General features: G+C 34.6%; 1 protein-coding gene across 1 annotated transcript; it reads right to left on the bottom strand.

Moving 5' to 3' along the window:
* Positions 1–11,228: 11,228 nt before the first annotated feature.
* Positions 11,229–13,702, bottom strand: LOC146910116 (protein LIFEGUARD 4-like). Its single transcript, XM_085729251.1, has 4 exons — positions 13,181–13,702; positions 12,639–12,752; positions 11,810–11,967; positions 11,229–11,689 (listed from the first exon to the last, which is right to left on the bottom strand). The coding sequence occupies exons 1-4, from the start codon at positions 13,419–13,421 to the stop codon at positions 11,486–11,488; spliced, it is 717 nt and encodes a 238-aa protein (XP_085585377.1). The 5' UTR covers positions 13,422–13,702; the 3' UTR covers positions 11,229–11,485.
* Between the last annotated feature and the right edge of the window lie 954 nt (positions 13,703–14,656).

The following is a 14,656-nucleotide window of genomic DNA, read 5'->3' on the forward strand; positions in this document are numbered from 1 at the left end:
TCGTTACGCAAAGACAAAAACAAATGTAACATTGAACATGTGTTTTTCAACATCATCCATCCATAGTACTCAAATGAACTCATATTTAGGGACAAAATTATTCTATGAAACTGCCAATGCTATAGTTATAATTTCATAAAGCAACCTCGGAATTTTGAAAAATAAAAGCACATAACTACATTGGAATATAATATTTTGTAATATCGTGATCTTCAATCAGCAGCTCCAAAATATTAGTACTAACTAGGGAGAAGAAGAGGCCAATGATATCTAGATACAAGTAAACAGAAGCCCAAGTGGACCCATCATAGAGGAACCTCTTGATATGGTTGTCTGTGTGATATACAAGGCAGAGACAAAATATAATAGATGCAAGGCACCCATATATTCTATGTGGCCATTTACCTAATGGAAACAAAAGTAATGGAAACAAAACCTGTATGAAAATGATCACACTGTTAAATTACACAAGGGCTAATTTTCTGATTAATTAGTAAATAATCAGAAATTTTTTAAGAGTTAAATACCTGAATGGGGCCAAAGAGGAGAAGAACTGAGAAAGCTCTGAATAAGAATGGGCATAAAAAGCTGAAATCTTGGCCTCTTTTTGTGGCGCAAATTGTGAAGAGAACAAGATTGGACGCTACCATAATAGCCCATGTTAGAGACTGTATGATGATTACTTTCCCTGCATCCAATTTTCATCATAAAAAATAAAAAATATTGATAGCAATTCCTATTGAAATTTGAAAATTAAAAATCTATACCAAGTTTATCATCACAAGCCAACTTAATCAATTATGTTGGAATGTTTCTCTTGAATCCCCTAAATACACATCTAGTAGTTATCTAGAGTATGTATGTTTGATAAAAAAACGAACATCCATTATATAACTACCGAACACATGATAGATAAATACTAGATGTATATTTAGGAGATGATATTGGAGGACATAAAGAGAAACACAAGTAAAAAAAAAAAAATCTTCTCCTTTCATTATCAAACCTATAAAAACATATGCACTAATCCATCCAATATGCAAATCACATGAAACTATATAAATCATTAACGGCAAAAAAATAAACTTTGACTATCATTATCAAACGAGTTTTTTTTTTAATAAAAACAAAATGAATTTGGTGCAATAAATGCATAAATAAACATACAAGCCGATCTTGCTCCCTTAGTTCCATTCTCCAAATCACTTTTTTCAGACATTTTTCCCTTGAAACTGCGCAGTTTCAATGAGAGAAAAAGAAAGAAAAAAAAAAGACTAGAATTCCAATAAAATACAAATGAACTTGAGACTAAACCCCATATACATAGGCTGAATCATAATTATAAATTAAGAACAAATTATAATAATAATAATGAAAATAATATAAAATCTAATCTTACTAAAAATGAATTCGTGAAAAAGAAAAAAATTACCTGAATATAGACATACTTTTTTGACCAAAAAATAAATAAATATACCTGAATATAAATATACTTTTTTGACGTACCTGAATTTAAATATACTTATAAATTTACTTTAAAACCAATGAAGAAAACAGCAGAAAAAGTATATTTGCATATCTGGTTTTTTACGAACAATTGAAAAAACTATCACTAAAAACACCTAAATTAGTTACAAAATTAAATTTAAAATAATTAAACAAATTAATAGAAATAGAAGATAGCAATAGGAAAAATATTAAATTGGAAAATCAGGGATTTCCTTAATGATTTCATATTTTTAGGACTTAGTGTATTTTGGAATGAAAGTTATTAAATTAGGAAATTCGGTATTTAAGGACCTGCCAAATAAAATCGGTATTTAAGGAAATTCATAATAAATATTATTGTATTTTGAAATTAAATAAAGAAAGTAGGAAATTCTGAAAATCATATGATATTGTGTAAAAATAGTTCTTTTTAGGATTTAGGGTATTTCTGGTCACAAAAAGTTTTAAAGAGTTTAGTCATAAGGCTCATTAAGATCAGAACAGACTTTAACGCTAAAAAAAAACACTAACAAGTCAAAATTCACACTTTATTCACCTTACTTGAAAAACTCAAAATTCACACTTTTCAATCCACACACTTCTGTTTTATCGACCAAACAAACAAAAGAAAACCATTTTGTTTTAGCAAGCACAAAACTTTACACATCATCTTTGATGCACATATCAATGGCAACTCGATTACTAGCGCGGGGAAAGAAGGTATCAATGTTTTTGTTTTAGCAAGCCCAAAACTTTCCGCGTCATCTATGATGCACGTATCAGTGCCCTCGATTGCTAGCCTGGGAAAAGGAGGTATCAATGTTGCATTTTCAGCCTATTTGGATTGTCTTTATCCCTTGGAACACCATCCCATCCGACTTTGTTGTTGTCTTCCTCAAGTAGATCCTAACTTCACATAGCAACCTACAGCGTAATATCCTACAACCAACGATCCCTACATTGTATCCCTTGGAACACCATCCCATCCCAATTGAGCTCATATCGATATAAAACTATATATTTGAATCTTGAATATATTTGAATCTTGAAAATTTATATGCAAATTGATCAAAAGGACAATATAAAACCATAAATTTAAATCTTGAAAAATCACATGCAAATTGATCAAAAAGGTGAAAATAACGTAAAAAAAAATGACCGAAATCGTTATCTGAAATTAAGTTAAGGGAGGAGGAAAGTAATTTTTCCTTCTTTTTATTATAGTCACGTGTAAATGTGAAGTAGGAAAAACAAGAGTTAATATAGATATTTTAAAGTGATCCTTGACAAAATAAAAACATCTTTACCACATGATTAGTTTTTGACAAAATAAGAACATCGTTACCCAAGTGGTTAGTTTTTATCGACCATGCCTAAGCCTCTCTAGCCTATATACTTCAACATCATCTTGTTCCCGCAAAAAAACCAGTACCATATATTTACGTGTTCTTGATGGATGATGGATGATGCTGTGACCTCTAAATTAACATTAAAAAAAAACTACCCGACACAAAGAGCTAGCTCACACCAAATGACATGTAACCAATCAATTTCTGCGACCTGAACCAGTTCCAAGCAGCGGCACCCCTCTGCCGTAGGGTCCTCAAGTTCCTATGTAGTTTCTGTCAAGGTCATGGAGTGCATCAGTTCTTGCACCTCATTCTCAACCACCTCTTCCTTCATACATGCCTTTCAATGGCAACACTACCTCTATTCCTGAAGACACCAGCAACCACTTTGTCTCCGAGGAGCTCTCAAATCTCAATTGAGTCTAAGAGTCAGTTTTCTTTCGCTTCCTTTCTTGTTCTTGAGTGCATTGTGTCACACTCTGTTAGGGAGGTTTTTACTACTCTTTACTAACAATAAAGACACTCATACACACACATACCCACACACATATCCTCAGTTAACGATGGGCATTGTCTTTATTAATATTGTTTGTTTTGCATATGCAACAGGATGGGTCTGTTATATAATTATTCAATATTATATGAGATAGAACACACTTACTTGTCGGATTCGATGCCATGGCTGAGTCTTCCTTTGCCTTTCACGAGCTCCGGTTCTTAGGGTTGTCGATGGGGCAAACCACTAATGAGCGTATTATCAGAGTGATGGCAAAGGGGACCTAGCCTTTCTATTTATAACCGTGCAACCCTAGGCACCACCCATCATGGGCCTAGTGTTTGGGCCTACACTATGTTTCTACACAAATCAAATTAAGTGCCCAAAAGCCCATTATTAATTGATCACTTTTATTAGGGCCTAAGCATCATCAAATGGATCACAACATCAGTCCGTTTTTTTTTTTTTATTAAAACCAAAACCAACAATTGATTGTAGCCCACAAAATATTAGAAGAAATTCTAACATTCTCCCACTTGGGCAAAATCAATTGTGTATTTTAAAATTAAAATAAAAATTAAAAATTAAAAAATAATAATTTTTGAAAACGACTCTCGGACTGATAACAAACTTCCTAACGTGGCCACTACATGATCCCATGATGCAACACTTAATAAAGACTCCGTCCAACTACGAACTGAATGATATCGAATCATGGCGGTAGTTATATCCTTAATTGATACAACACCTTCCATGGTTACAAATATCACCAATTCCGTCGACTAGTCATCTGTGTAGAGTGTAGCAAGAAATGATATGTCAACGTGATCATCGACCATACTATCATTTTCATTGTCGGTCCTCAATTTCTCTCAATGCCTTAAAGCCAGAGAAACTTATTAAATTTCTCTCAAATGCCTTAAAGCCAAAGAAATTATGTGATTTCTCTCAAATGCATTAAAGCCAGAGAAATTATGTGGTCCACGGAAAACCACATCGCCTCAGCTCCAAAATAGTGTCGATCACCGGCGTAGTGATCCCAATGACACTGAGCTATAATATTTCATATTTGATACATCCATACAATCATATAAATTTTATGGAAAAATCGACTTTATTGATAACAAGACAATTAAATGAAAGTTCTACATCAATAAAGTTCTACATCAATGTATCAAATAACAATAATTCAACATTCGAACTACAAACACAATTTAAACTCCCACTAACCAAGAACATTAAAAGAACTCACTACTCCCATATTTTCAACATGACTCTTGAAAACAATGGGCTTGAGCCCCTTGGTTAAGGGATCAGCCAACATGGAATTTGTGTCAATGTGTTTCACCACTATATTTCCCTCTTTAACAAGGTCTCTAACGGTTAGATACTTCAAATCCAAGTGCTTCGACCCACTAGAAGTTTTGTTATTCTTTGTGTGGAACACCGCAGCGCTGTTGTCACAAAAGATGGTTATTGGCTTGTCAATGGAGTCAACAACACGAAGTCCTGTCACTAGATTCTTTAACCAAACAGCATGAGTAGCGGCAGCATAACAAGCAATGAACTATGCTTGCATAGTTGAAGAGGCAACAAGAGTTTGTTTCTTGCTCTTCCAGGATATTGCCCCTCCAGCTAACATAAAGATGTATCCAGAAGTTGATTTCCTGTCATCAGGGCACCCACCAAGATCTGAATCTGTGTACCCTTCGATCTCCAGGTTGTCAACTCTCCTGTATGTCAACATGTACTCTTTAGTCCTCTGCAGGTACCTCATCACCTTCTTGGCAGCTACCCAGTGATCATTCCCAGGATTTGACTGGTATCTACCTAGGACGCCAACTATGAAAGCGATATCCGGTCTAGTGCAAACTTGAGCATACATGAGACTTCCCAAGATACTCGCATAAGGTCTATCATTCATTTCTGCTCGCTCAACCTCATTCTTCGGACATTGCTCCATACTTAATTTATCACCTTTGACAACAAGAACTTCACCAGGTTTACAGTTCTGCATATTAAATCTTTCTAAGATTCTATTAATGTAAGCCTTTTGAGATAATCCAAGTGTGTGACGTGATCTATCTCTATGAATCTCAATTCCTAAAACGAAAGAAGCCTCTCCAAGATCTTTCATGTCAAAAAATCTTGTCAGTGTCTGTTTTGTCTCACACAGTAAACCAAGATCATTGGAAGCTAACAATATGTCATCGACATACAACACAAGAAAAATAAATTTGCTCCCACTGACCTTAAGGTATATACACTGATCAACTTTATTTTCTTCAAAACCCAAAGATGTAACCACTTCATCAAACTTTAGGTACCATTGTCTAGAGGCTTGTTTTAGGCCGTAAATTGATCTTTTCAGCTTACAAACCAAATTGTCATTTCCACCAACATGAAAACCTTCAGGTTGATGCATATATACTTCCTCGCTTAGATCACCATTTAGGAAAGCTGTCTTCACATCCATTTGATGTAATTCCAAATCATAATGTGCTACAAGCGCCATAATGATTCTAAAGGAATCCTTTGTGGACACAGGAGAAAAAGTTTCATTGAAATCAATACCCTCCTTTTGTGTGAAACCTTTTGCCACTAATCTAGCCTTAAACCTTTCAATGTTGCCATTAGCATCTTTCTTTGTCTTGAAGACCCACTTGCAACCAATTGCCCTACAATTGTCAGGTAACTCAACAAGCTCCCATACTTTATTTACTGACATGGATTGCATTTCTTCATTCATAGCATGCTTCCACTTCTCAGATTGAGGGCACGTCACTGCTTCGTGATAACACTTTGGATCAACAATATCTCCTATATCAAAGGCATCTTCACTGAGATAAACTAAAAATTCATCTCCAATAGTGGGTTTCCTTTGTCTAGTAGATCTTCTCAAAGGGACAGCTTCATTTGGTTCAATATTTTGTGGTATTTCATTCTCAATGGGAGCATTTACATTACCATCATCATAATCATTATGAGGAGCATCTTTATTATCAGCTTGAACATTTGTCTCTGTTGAAACAATTGGCAAGGACAAACTCACAGATGATGGTGGAGGAGTGTTGTTTTCATTTGATGGGATAACAGGATCGGCTACATCAAGCTCTAAGAATTTTGCATTTATAGATTCCACAATTTTTGCACCACCTCCAGAACAGTAGAATCGATATGCCTTGGCACGTTCTGGATATCCAATGAAAAAACAACGACTTGTTCTAGGATCTAATTTCCTTTGAAAAGGATCATAAATCTTTACTTCTGCCGGACAACCCCACACTCTAAGATGGTTAAGACTTGGCTTTCTTCCTGTCCATAGTTCAAAAGGAGTTTTTGGGACAGATTTGCTAGGAACTCGATTCAGAATGTAAAGGGCAGTTTTCAAGGCTTCACCCCACAAATATTCAGGCAAGTTACGTTTACTCATCATGCTTCTCACCATGTCTTTCAGTGTCCTATTACGCCTTTCAGCTACACCATTTTGTTCAGGAGTTCCAGGCATGGTGTATTGTGGAACAATTCCACAATCCTGCAAGTATGAGGCAAATGGTCCCATATGTTGTCCTGCAACACCATGTTTGCCATAATACTCTCCACCACGGTCAGACCTTACAATCTTGATTACTTTTCCCAATTGTTTCTCTACTTCAGTTTTAAAAATCTTAAATTTATCAAGAGCTTCAGATTTCTCTTTGATCAAATAAAGGTAACCATATCGGGAAAAGTCATCAATGAAGGTAATAAACAACTTATTGCCACAAATTGTAGGAGTTAGGGGTCCACTAATGTCAGTGTGGATAATTTCTAAGAGTTCAGAACTTCTAGTTGCACCTTTTCTATTGGTTTTGGTGAACTTACCTCTAATACAATCTACACAAGTACCTAGATCATCAAAATCTAAGGAAGGTAGAATATTCGCTTTGGTTAATCTCTCAACCCTTTCCCTAGAAATATGACCTAGACGCTTATGCCACAAGGAGAAGGAATTTTCCTCAACCTTAGATCTTTTAGCAACATGATTTTCAACAACAAAAGATGAAGCAAGGTTATTTGAAGACAAAGACAATTTATATAAACCATCAACTAAAATTCCAAAACCAATAACTTGGGAGTTTAATGTCATACTTATTTTTCTACTACCAAAAGTGAAACTGAAACCAAGTTCATCCAACAAGGAAATGGAAATAAGATTCCTTCTAAAAGAAGGTACATAAAAGGTGTTTTTCAAAATAAGTTCAAAACCAGAATCTAAAACTATGCTGACATCTCCCACTGACTCCACAGCTACTGCTAGATCATTTCCTACCCTCAGTGTTCTTTCCCTTGGACTGGGCTTTCTCAGGTTTCTGAACCCCTGCAAAGACACAGCAATATGGGTTGTTGAACCACTATCAAGCCACCAAGAATCTATAGGAACATCAACAAGGTTAGACTCAAAACAGACAAGGGCAAAGTTATTACCTTCAGACTTTTGCTTATTTTCTAGGTAAGCTTTCAACTTTGCACAATCATGTTTCTTGTGACCCCTCTCCTTACAAAAGAAGCACCAACCTGATTTCTTAAACGAATTTGGATTAGGACCTCCTACAAAGTTGTTATGACCTGTGCCTGGTTTCTTAACATCCTGACCTTTGTGAGAAGCATGAGATGAGTTTTTGTTTTTCTAGTTATTCTTGCCAAAACGGGGTTTGGAATGGACAGACAGCAAGGCTAATGCATTCTTTTCATTCTTAAGTTTCTCCTCCTCAGCAACACATTTAGCAATAAGATCATTCACAGTCCAGTCTACCCCTATGGTGTTATAGGCAGTCTTGATTTGGGTGAATTCAGCAGGAAGGCAATTCAGGGCATGTCCTACGATAAACTTATCGTTCAGGTCAATCTTGTGGTTTTTCAGCTTGCCTTGAATGTGAACAATTTTTAGAATAAAATCTCTAACACCACCGTCATCATTATCATTTTTTGCATCCATTAACTTTTTTAACAGACGGCCAGATTCAGCATTGTCAGACACTGTATACCTCTCCTTTAAAGCGTCAAGGAATTCCTTAGCAGTGCACTCCTCAGGCAAACCACCAAGAAGATGCTCGGAGATAGTCCTTTTGATAGCAATTAGGCTTAACCTGTCAGCTCTCACCCACTTAGCAAGACGTTCTCTCTGTTCAGCAGTACTCTCAGCATTGACCACAGGCTTATCCTCGCGTAATGCTATGTCTAAGTCAGCAATCCCCAAGGAAAAATCTACATCTTGCTTCCATTTCTTATAGTTCGACCCATTCAACATTTCGATGGAAGCAGAACAATTGTTCACAGAAAAATTCACTGTAGAGACAAAACATGAATGCATTATAAATAAATAAATCATATGACAAGATATAGCTCAAAATTAACAAGCTATCACAATGAGGCCAATACAATAGTACAATCACCTTTTGGGCAGAATGTACAAACTAAGGTTAAAACCCCAGTCAAAACCTCAGGTAAGTTAATCAATGAGCATGTATTGAATTCAGAAATTTGTCACCTTTGGGCAGGCAAATTCCTTAGTTCAAAACATTCTCCAATAACTTATCCCAAATAAATTTTTAATTGTAAAATGCAATAACCACCTTTGGGCAGGAAACTACATGTTACAATTAAAAACATTCCTCAAACTACAAAAAGAAATTTCATCAATCAATCAATAGAGGCGGTCCCACTTTGGTGGTAACGGCCTATATTAACGCAAGAAATTCTTTTGCATAGGAATCAACAACTCTTGTCAAAATACGACACAGAAAAAAAATATGCATTATTTAAATGCATCTAGACTGGTCAGTATCATTTCAATTCGCATTCATCATAATTTTGTTTACTACAGGATTGCTGAACAATTTAATAATAGTGTAGGGAACAAAAAATTAACTCATAATCATGAGTCATTAATTAGGGAGAGTGAACAGTTCTGTTGAACTCAGAATATCAAATTCTAATTTTCCAATATACTTTTCTATTTTATAAGTATTATAAAACTGTTTAAATAAACATATCAATGTCAAATAATTTACGGAAAATATTTACGCAGCGGAAAAAATTGTGAAAAGTATATAGAAAAATCAGAAATTTAATTTCGAGATCAACGCAAAAAACGGAATCGAATTCGGACCTACAGGGAGGTCACACGCGCCTGCACTCTCTCTGGGTGAGAGTGGGCTTCGCATGAAGATGAAAACTTCATCTTCAACCTCTGGCGGGTCAACCCGCGACCAGAAACCGGGTCGGGCACGGGTTTGAGCTTTGAAAACGGGTATTCGCTCAAAACTTAACGGTTTTATGCGATTTTTGATGGGTTTCGACCGGAATTCAATTTCCAATTCACCACACACAAGAATCGCAAGGAAAAAGCAACATAATCATGTTATTGAATACAAAAATAAACCGGATTTATTTCACCAAAAACAACATGAATTCATGATTCGATTTTCAAAAGAAAAATATGGTTTACAATGATAATCGAATTTCTAATCGTTTGGTAACAAAAGCCCCAATTAATTTGAATCGAAATCATGAATTCATGTTCCACATAAACCCTAAAAGTTTTAATTGATTTTATTCGAAATTCTCTCTCTACAGACAACGAAAATTAACGATTTTGATCTCATTGAATTCGTATGATCATAATCTACAAAAAATCTTTGAGTTGCATAAGCCAATTTTCAACGAATCATGAGATATTAATTTTAGGGATCACAATTTCGAACAAAATCAATTAGCAATTCAAAACAAGTGATTATTAGGGTTCTAAATCATATAATAGTGGCTCTGATACCACATGTTATATAATTATTCAATATTATATGAGATAGAACACACTTACTTGTCGGATTCGATGTCATGGCTGAGTCTTCCTTTGCCTTTCACGAGCTCCGGTTCTTAGGGTTGTCGATGGGGCAAACCACTAATGAGCGTATTATCAGAGTGATGGCAAAGGGGACCTAGCCTTTCTATTTATAACCGTGCAACCCTAGGCACCACCCATCATGGGCCTAGTGTTTGGGCCTACACTATGTTTCTACACAAATCAAATTAAGTGCCCAAAAGCCCATTATTAATTGATCACTTTTATTAGGGCCTAAGCATCATCAAATGGATCACAACATCAGTCCGTTTTTTTTTTTATTAAAACCAAAACCAACAATTGATTGTAGCCCACAAAATATTAGAAGAAATTCTAACAGGGTCGCCATTAAATATCTCTCAGCAGCGAGCCTTTGAATCATGGTGGTGTATTAGCCGGATCAGGGAGTCCGCCAATTTCTCATTTCAGATCAATTTGACGATGTTGTCAACGTATACAATCAATTTTTACTAAACTATGAGCAACTCTATTAGCTTTTTCTGATAAGTCGCACACTATATATTTCTTGAGAAAACAATTCCATTCATCCATTATTCAATGGTGGAAGAGCAAGTGCTGCTGTTGGCAGCAGCACGACTTGTTCAGGACCTAAAACTGTAAGAAGATGGTTGAAAGAAAGAGGAAAGCAAAATACATAATGCTCAGCAGCACACTACTATTACTGTGGCTGCTTTAGCTTCCATTGTGGCCACAACAGCAACCTCGTCAACACAAATCAAGGATAAAATGATAGACAAGACAAACATGGATATTGCTTCGGCTGCCATATTAGTTATGGTGCAGTGTGTTGAGGCTGCCGAAGCAATGTGAGCTAAGCGCGACAACCTTGCTTCTGTGGTTAGCTCAGCTGCGAATGTCCATTCAATTTCACATGATTGTATCGCTACTCTTACTTCAGCAGCTGCCTTAGGTAACACTTTTTACACTCATTGTTAAGCATCTATTTACGATTATAACAGAGCCAATGTTTCATATCACAATAACATCAATATTGTTGAAATTGTAGAGAATTTAGTTAAATACAACTAATGCTAACACCAAATGTAATAGCATCATCATTCTTGATATTACAGATAGTTTATCCCTCTCCTTGAGGCTATAGAAACATAAAAACCATGATTCGAACCTTACCTTAAAATCCTAATGAGATATTCAAGAAACCGTTAAAAGACATTAGATTCCACAGTTGGACAAGGTCATTTAGCATCTAACAGAAATTTACATCAACCAGAATTTCCTATATTATCTTCAATTAGCAGCTCTAAAAACAGTAAGTAGAGAGAGGAAGAGGTTGATGACATCTAGATATAAGGAGACAGAGGCCCAGATATACTCATCATAGGAGTACCTCTTGATAAGGTTGTCCGTGTCATATACAATGTAGCCAGAAAATATAATAGCTGCAAGACACCCATAGATCATATGTGACAACTTTCCCAATGGAAACAGAATCTGCAAGAAAAGGATCACACTGTTAAAATATACAAACAGAACAGAAAAGTTAGATATCAAAATCACTATTACAAGGGCTAATTTGTCAATTTATTAAGAACTAACTAGAGAGCAAATTACCTGAATAAAGGCAAAGACGATAAGAACCAACAAAGCTGCAAACAAGAATGGGCCCAAAAAGCTAAAATCATGACCTCTTCTTGCGGCCCAAAATGTGTAGAGAGTCAAGCTGAACACAACCACAGTGGTCAATATGACAGCTTCTAGAATTACTTTCCCTGCATTCAGTTTCAAGGATCATCAGAAAACATAGCAATTCTTAATTGAAAAACCATGTTTATCACAAGCCAACTTAATCAATTCTCTTCTCCTTTCACTTTCCACCTAAAAATATACACATGGGGCTGGACAGAAAGCAAACAAAGCAGTAGCATACTAGCATTCATCTAAACAAAGTCGATAACAAAATAAAAAGTAGTAACAGAACAAACTCTTTGACATACTTATATACTTATGCCAAATTTGAAATTTTAACAATAATTCTGCAAATAGAATAAATCAAGAGATTTAATTTCAATGTTAAGAGTGTAAAATTTTTCTATACTTGCATCCAAACCAACAGTCCAAAAACACTACTTTTTCAGGTTAATTTCAATGTATGATGCTACTTTTTCAGGTTATTTCATGAAATATCTCCAAAAATATTCATATGATAAAATATGATTAGACACATGTAAAAAAGGTATACACCAACCGTCCATGTGACTTAAATCTATAAGTTAGATTGTAGGTTGAGTTAAAAATGCAAAATATATATATATATGCACAAATTCATCCAATAGGCAAACCACATGATTTTATATAGTCATTGATGAACCAAATAAATTGTCATATTATGAAAAGAAGTTTTTAAGTAACAAATTAAGAATAAATAATTCTGAGAACATACCGCTAACAAAGGCACAAGCCAATCCAACAGGAAAAGCTGAAGTGACTGTGAAAAGTAGGAGGAGGAAGTAATTGAGAGGGTGCTTCTTGTGATAATAGTAAAGTGGACATAATGCTGCAAAATTAAACAAATAAGAGTGTTAAGAAATACAATCACATAAACAATAGACCAAATACCTATTGAGGTCCTTTAAATTAGACATTTATAACAAGTTGTTCTTTAAATTTCTTTTGTTACCTAAGTTTTTTTTTGTTACAATGTCACCCATTTTTTCTGCCAACTTCGTTAAAAGTATTTAGGACCATTGATTCAGTGTGTCCAAAAGTGCTTATGACATCAAACATAATAATACCTACGCACATTTTCTTCTTATTGTTTTTTAATTCAAACCTAAATTTACAAATAAATATTTCATCAATAATATTTAAATCAAAACTGCATAATACACCTATGGACCCTAATTTTGAGAACGGTGAATCTAGACATAAACCCTAATAAGTTATACATATATATACATATAATAAAAAGAAGAGAACGCTTACTAATTAAGGGAATAAAGAGGAGAACAATGTAAAGAACCAAGCCTGGAGTAGTGCTAACGAAGAAACGAGGAATCGGAGGAACGAAAACAACGACGGAGGCAACAGCAACGGTGAGAAGCAACTGAAAGGTGATGATAGAGTAAACCTTACGTATGAAGGACCATCTTAGTTCAGGGCTCTCAAGCATCGTAGGGTAAAGGGTTCTTTCCCCACTCTCCACATCTCTTTTCACAGAAGACATTTTTTTTCACTTTTCACACAACTTTTCCAAATGGTGCAAGTGTAACCGACTCAACACCGCTATGAAAGTTATAAAGAAGAGAGAATTAAAGGAGGTTCCCAGTAAAGTAGAATCCGATGAGTGACTTCGTACGAAACTTCAATTCTAATATCTATTTTTGGAGATACGCATATTTCTCACGCAAGTCCTTTAAAAGGAATAAAAAAAAAAATTATTTATTTGTCACCTAGTATAATATAATGGTTAATTAAGTGGATTTGACCAAAATGGCTAAATTTTCGTGCGTGTAGTCAGACAAAGTTAATTGCAATTAATAACACATTATAATTAAAATACTTCAAAAAAATTGTCAAAAATAAAATCACTTCGTATTCTCTCGCTTACTTTGCACATCATGTGGCTATTTATGTATGGCTTAGGAAACATCAATGCTATTGCAGCTTGCTAAAAAAAACCAATGATATTGCTAGGTGATTTAATAAAGGAAAATGTTACTTCTCAAGAAAAATAGCTTCAAGAATTTTTTAAGAAATAGTTGGCAAATTTTAATTGGATGATTTATTTGTCCACTTCCTATTTTTCAGCCACACCTCCTTGAATTGTGGCAAATAGTGCATTGTGATTGGCTATTCTTTATTCTTGAAGAATTCTTGATGTTATTTTTCTAGAGATATAGCATTGCTCTTTAATAAAATAACGCTTGGTATTCCTAAAGATTAAAAAAAAGAGTTTCTTTTTGACGGATGGTGCTGCGAAAGAGTGAAAAAATGTTCTTTAGTGATAAATGAAAGATAGAGACAATTAGAATCACTTTTTTACTCAACCGTATGGTTTGATTTGCAGTTTTAATTTTACAAACCAAACCAAATCAAATCAAACCATAACATAAGAAAAATTTTAATCAAATATATGTCACCTAGACCAATAGTCATAGAAACTCAATGAAAACTTTTATAAAATGACATATTTTTTCTCTTGCTAAATTTCTTCTGTTTCTTATTTCAAAAATGTATTTATGTGCTACTTGAACTTTTAGAGAATGATAAAATCTTAACCAATTATATATCTTACATGATAGAATTATTTTGTGTCCACGTTTTTAATTTGGTTTAAGTTGTTTTGTGAAAATGAAATTGTAATGTGAAATGAAATTAAAAACATTGTTGGAAACATTGTTGAAAATATGTTGTGTTTTACCTTTTTAACTCAATTTTAATGTTGAAAACAAAAAATTA

This window comes from Medicago sativa, chromosome 7, assembly GCF_051527215.1.
Source record: "Medicago sativa cultivar Bolivia chromosome 7, Bolivia_mono, whole genome shotgun sequence".
NCBI lineage: Eukaryota > Viridiplantae > Streptophyta > Magnoliopsida > Fabales > Fabaceae > Medicago > Medicago sativa.

Excerpts from the sequence above, each read along its gene's own strand:
- LOC146910116 (XM_085729251.1), bottom strand. The coding sequence starts at position 13,421 with ATGTCTTCTGTGAAAAGAGATGTGGAGAGTGGGGAAAGAACCCTTTAC. Across the intron at positions 12,753-13,180 it reads CCTCTTTATTCCCTTAATTA|CATTATGTCCACTTTACTAT; the intron begins GTAAGCGTTCTC and ends TTAATTTTGCAG. Across the intron at positions 11,690-11,809 it reads TCGTCTTTGCCTTTATTCAG|ATTCTGTTTCCATTGGGAAA; the intron begins GTAATTTGCTCT and ends CTTTTCTTGCAG.